This window comes from Emiliania huxleyi (assembly GCF_000372725.1).
Source record: "Emiliania huxleyi CCMP1516 unplaced genomic scaffold EMIHUscaffold_2770, whole genome shotgun sequence".
In the NCBI taxonomy this organism is placed as follows: domain Eukaryota; phylum Haptophyta; order Isochrysidales; family Noelaerhabdaceae; genus Emiliania; species Emiliania huxleyi.
Window position 1 is genome coordinate 1 of NW_005199952.1, and position 1,546 is coordinate 1,546.

Consider the following 1,546-nt stretch of genomic DNA (forward strand, 5'->3'; position numbering starts at 1 on the left):
AGATCAAGAAGTTCGCGCCGGGCTTGAGCGTCGTGCAGGCGTACGGCGGCAAGAAGCTCGTTTCGCCGCTCACCGACGTGGTGGTCAGGACGCGGAACTGCTCGCCCTCCGCGGAGATGTTCCGCTACTGCACCCGGTTGGTCCTCGACGAGTCGCACCTTTAGGAGCCCAAGTCACAGCCAAAGCTGCCTGCCACCAAGATGACGCCCCTGGGGGGCGCCGGTTGCTACAGCCCCAGGGGTGGAGAGTACCCGAGATCCCCGGAGATTACCCGAGAGGACGGGAGGTTGCCTGCTACAGCCCGAGGCGCTTTGGGCACGCCCTCGTTCATCCATTCCCATCCCCTTTGGAAAAGGGTTTTGCATCCCCCAGCCTCCTTCCGCCGGGGGGGGGGGGGGGGGGGGTTCTTAGCCGTGGAGCTGCAAGCAGCGCCGGGTGACGTCGACTTACACTCACTCTCGAATGCCCCCCCCATTCGTCTTTCCCTGAATGGACAGGCACCTCTGGCTCGTCACCGGCACGCCCTTCTCCAACTCGACCAGCCAGCTGCTGACGCAGGCTTCGATGCTCGGACACTGGAAGCGAGGCCTCGGGCTGTCGAGGTCTGCGTCGCTCGCAATGACCGGAGGCCCGGCCAGCGCCCGCTTCGTCGACAAGCTCAAGAGGCTGATGGTGCGGCTCTGCCACCGCCGCCCCCACATCCAATACTCCACGCCGCTCACGGGCGCTTTGCAGCGCCCTCCACCTCTACCCGCGCCTCCACCATCGCGCCCTCCGTCGCCGCCACGAACCGCCACACCGCCGAGGGCCCTTCGCCCCTGCAGGTGCGCCACACCAAGGCGCAGCGCATCGGCGGCGAGGAGGCGCTTCCCGAGAGTACCCGAGCGCACCCGAGAGTCATCGAGAACCATCGAGAGCCATCGAGACTGCCCGAGACTAGGCGCTCTCGCTGCCCGACGCCGACCTCGAGACGACTTGGCTCACCATGTCCGCCGACGAGCGCATACTGTACCGGCTCCACTGCTGCGCCGACGGCGCCCCCTCCTGGGCCGACGCCAGCCGCTACTCGGACAGCACGATAGCCGACGTGGGGACCGGCCGACACCGCATAGATGCGGAATGATGCGGAATGATGCGGAGGGCAGATGTCTGTGCTCCGGCCTCGAGACGACACGCTTCCACTGCATGCGTGACTGTATCGCAGCCGCCTTCGCGCGATGCCCAAAGTCGGCTGCACGCCGATGCGCGCCCCCCGTGTCGATACGCTAGGCCTGCGCCGCCGCCGTGAGGCGCTGGCGGGCGTCTGGTCGGAGGCCGCCGTCACGGGCGGGCCAGGCTACACGCTCGCGCGCCCGGCGGCCGGCGCGATGCGGCCACAAGGCTGCGCCGCGTACGCACGGCTGCAGCAGCAGTCGGGGCCGCTCGTCTCGCTCTCTCCGCAGCGGGCCGCGCTGACCAAGCTTGCGGCGCTCAGTGCCGACCTCGACGCGCTTCTCGCGCAGCAGAACGGCGCGGCCTCCGTCGTCGTCTTCACGCACTTCAACGC

At 68.4% G+C, this 1,546-nt stretch overlaps 1 protein-coding gene across 1 annotated transcript; it reads left to right on the top strand.

Annotated features, from left to right (window-relative positions):
• Nucleotides 1-8: 8 nt before the first annotated feature.
• Nucleotides 9-1,123, top strand: EMIHUDRAFT_254827 (hypothetical protein; the record flags this gene model as incomplete). The annotated part of the gene is made up of 4 exons (XM_005776559.1): nt 9-83; nt 165-247; nt 498-672; nt 941-1,123. Coding segments are annotated over 4 exons (516 nt in total), but the record flags the coding sequence as incomplete, so codon positions are not given.
• Nucleotides 1,124-1,546: the final 423 nt, after the last annotated feature.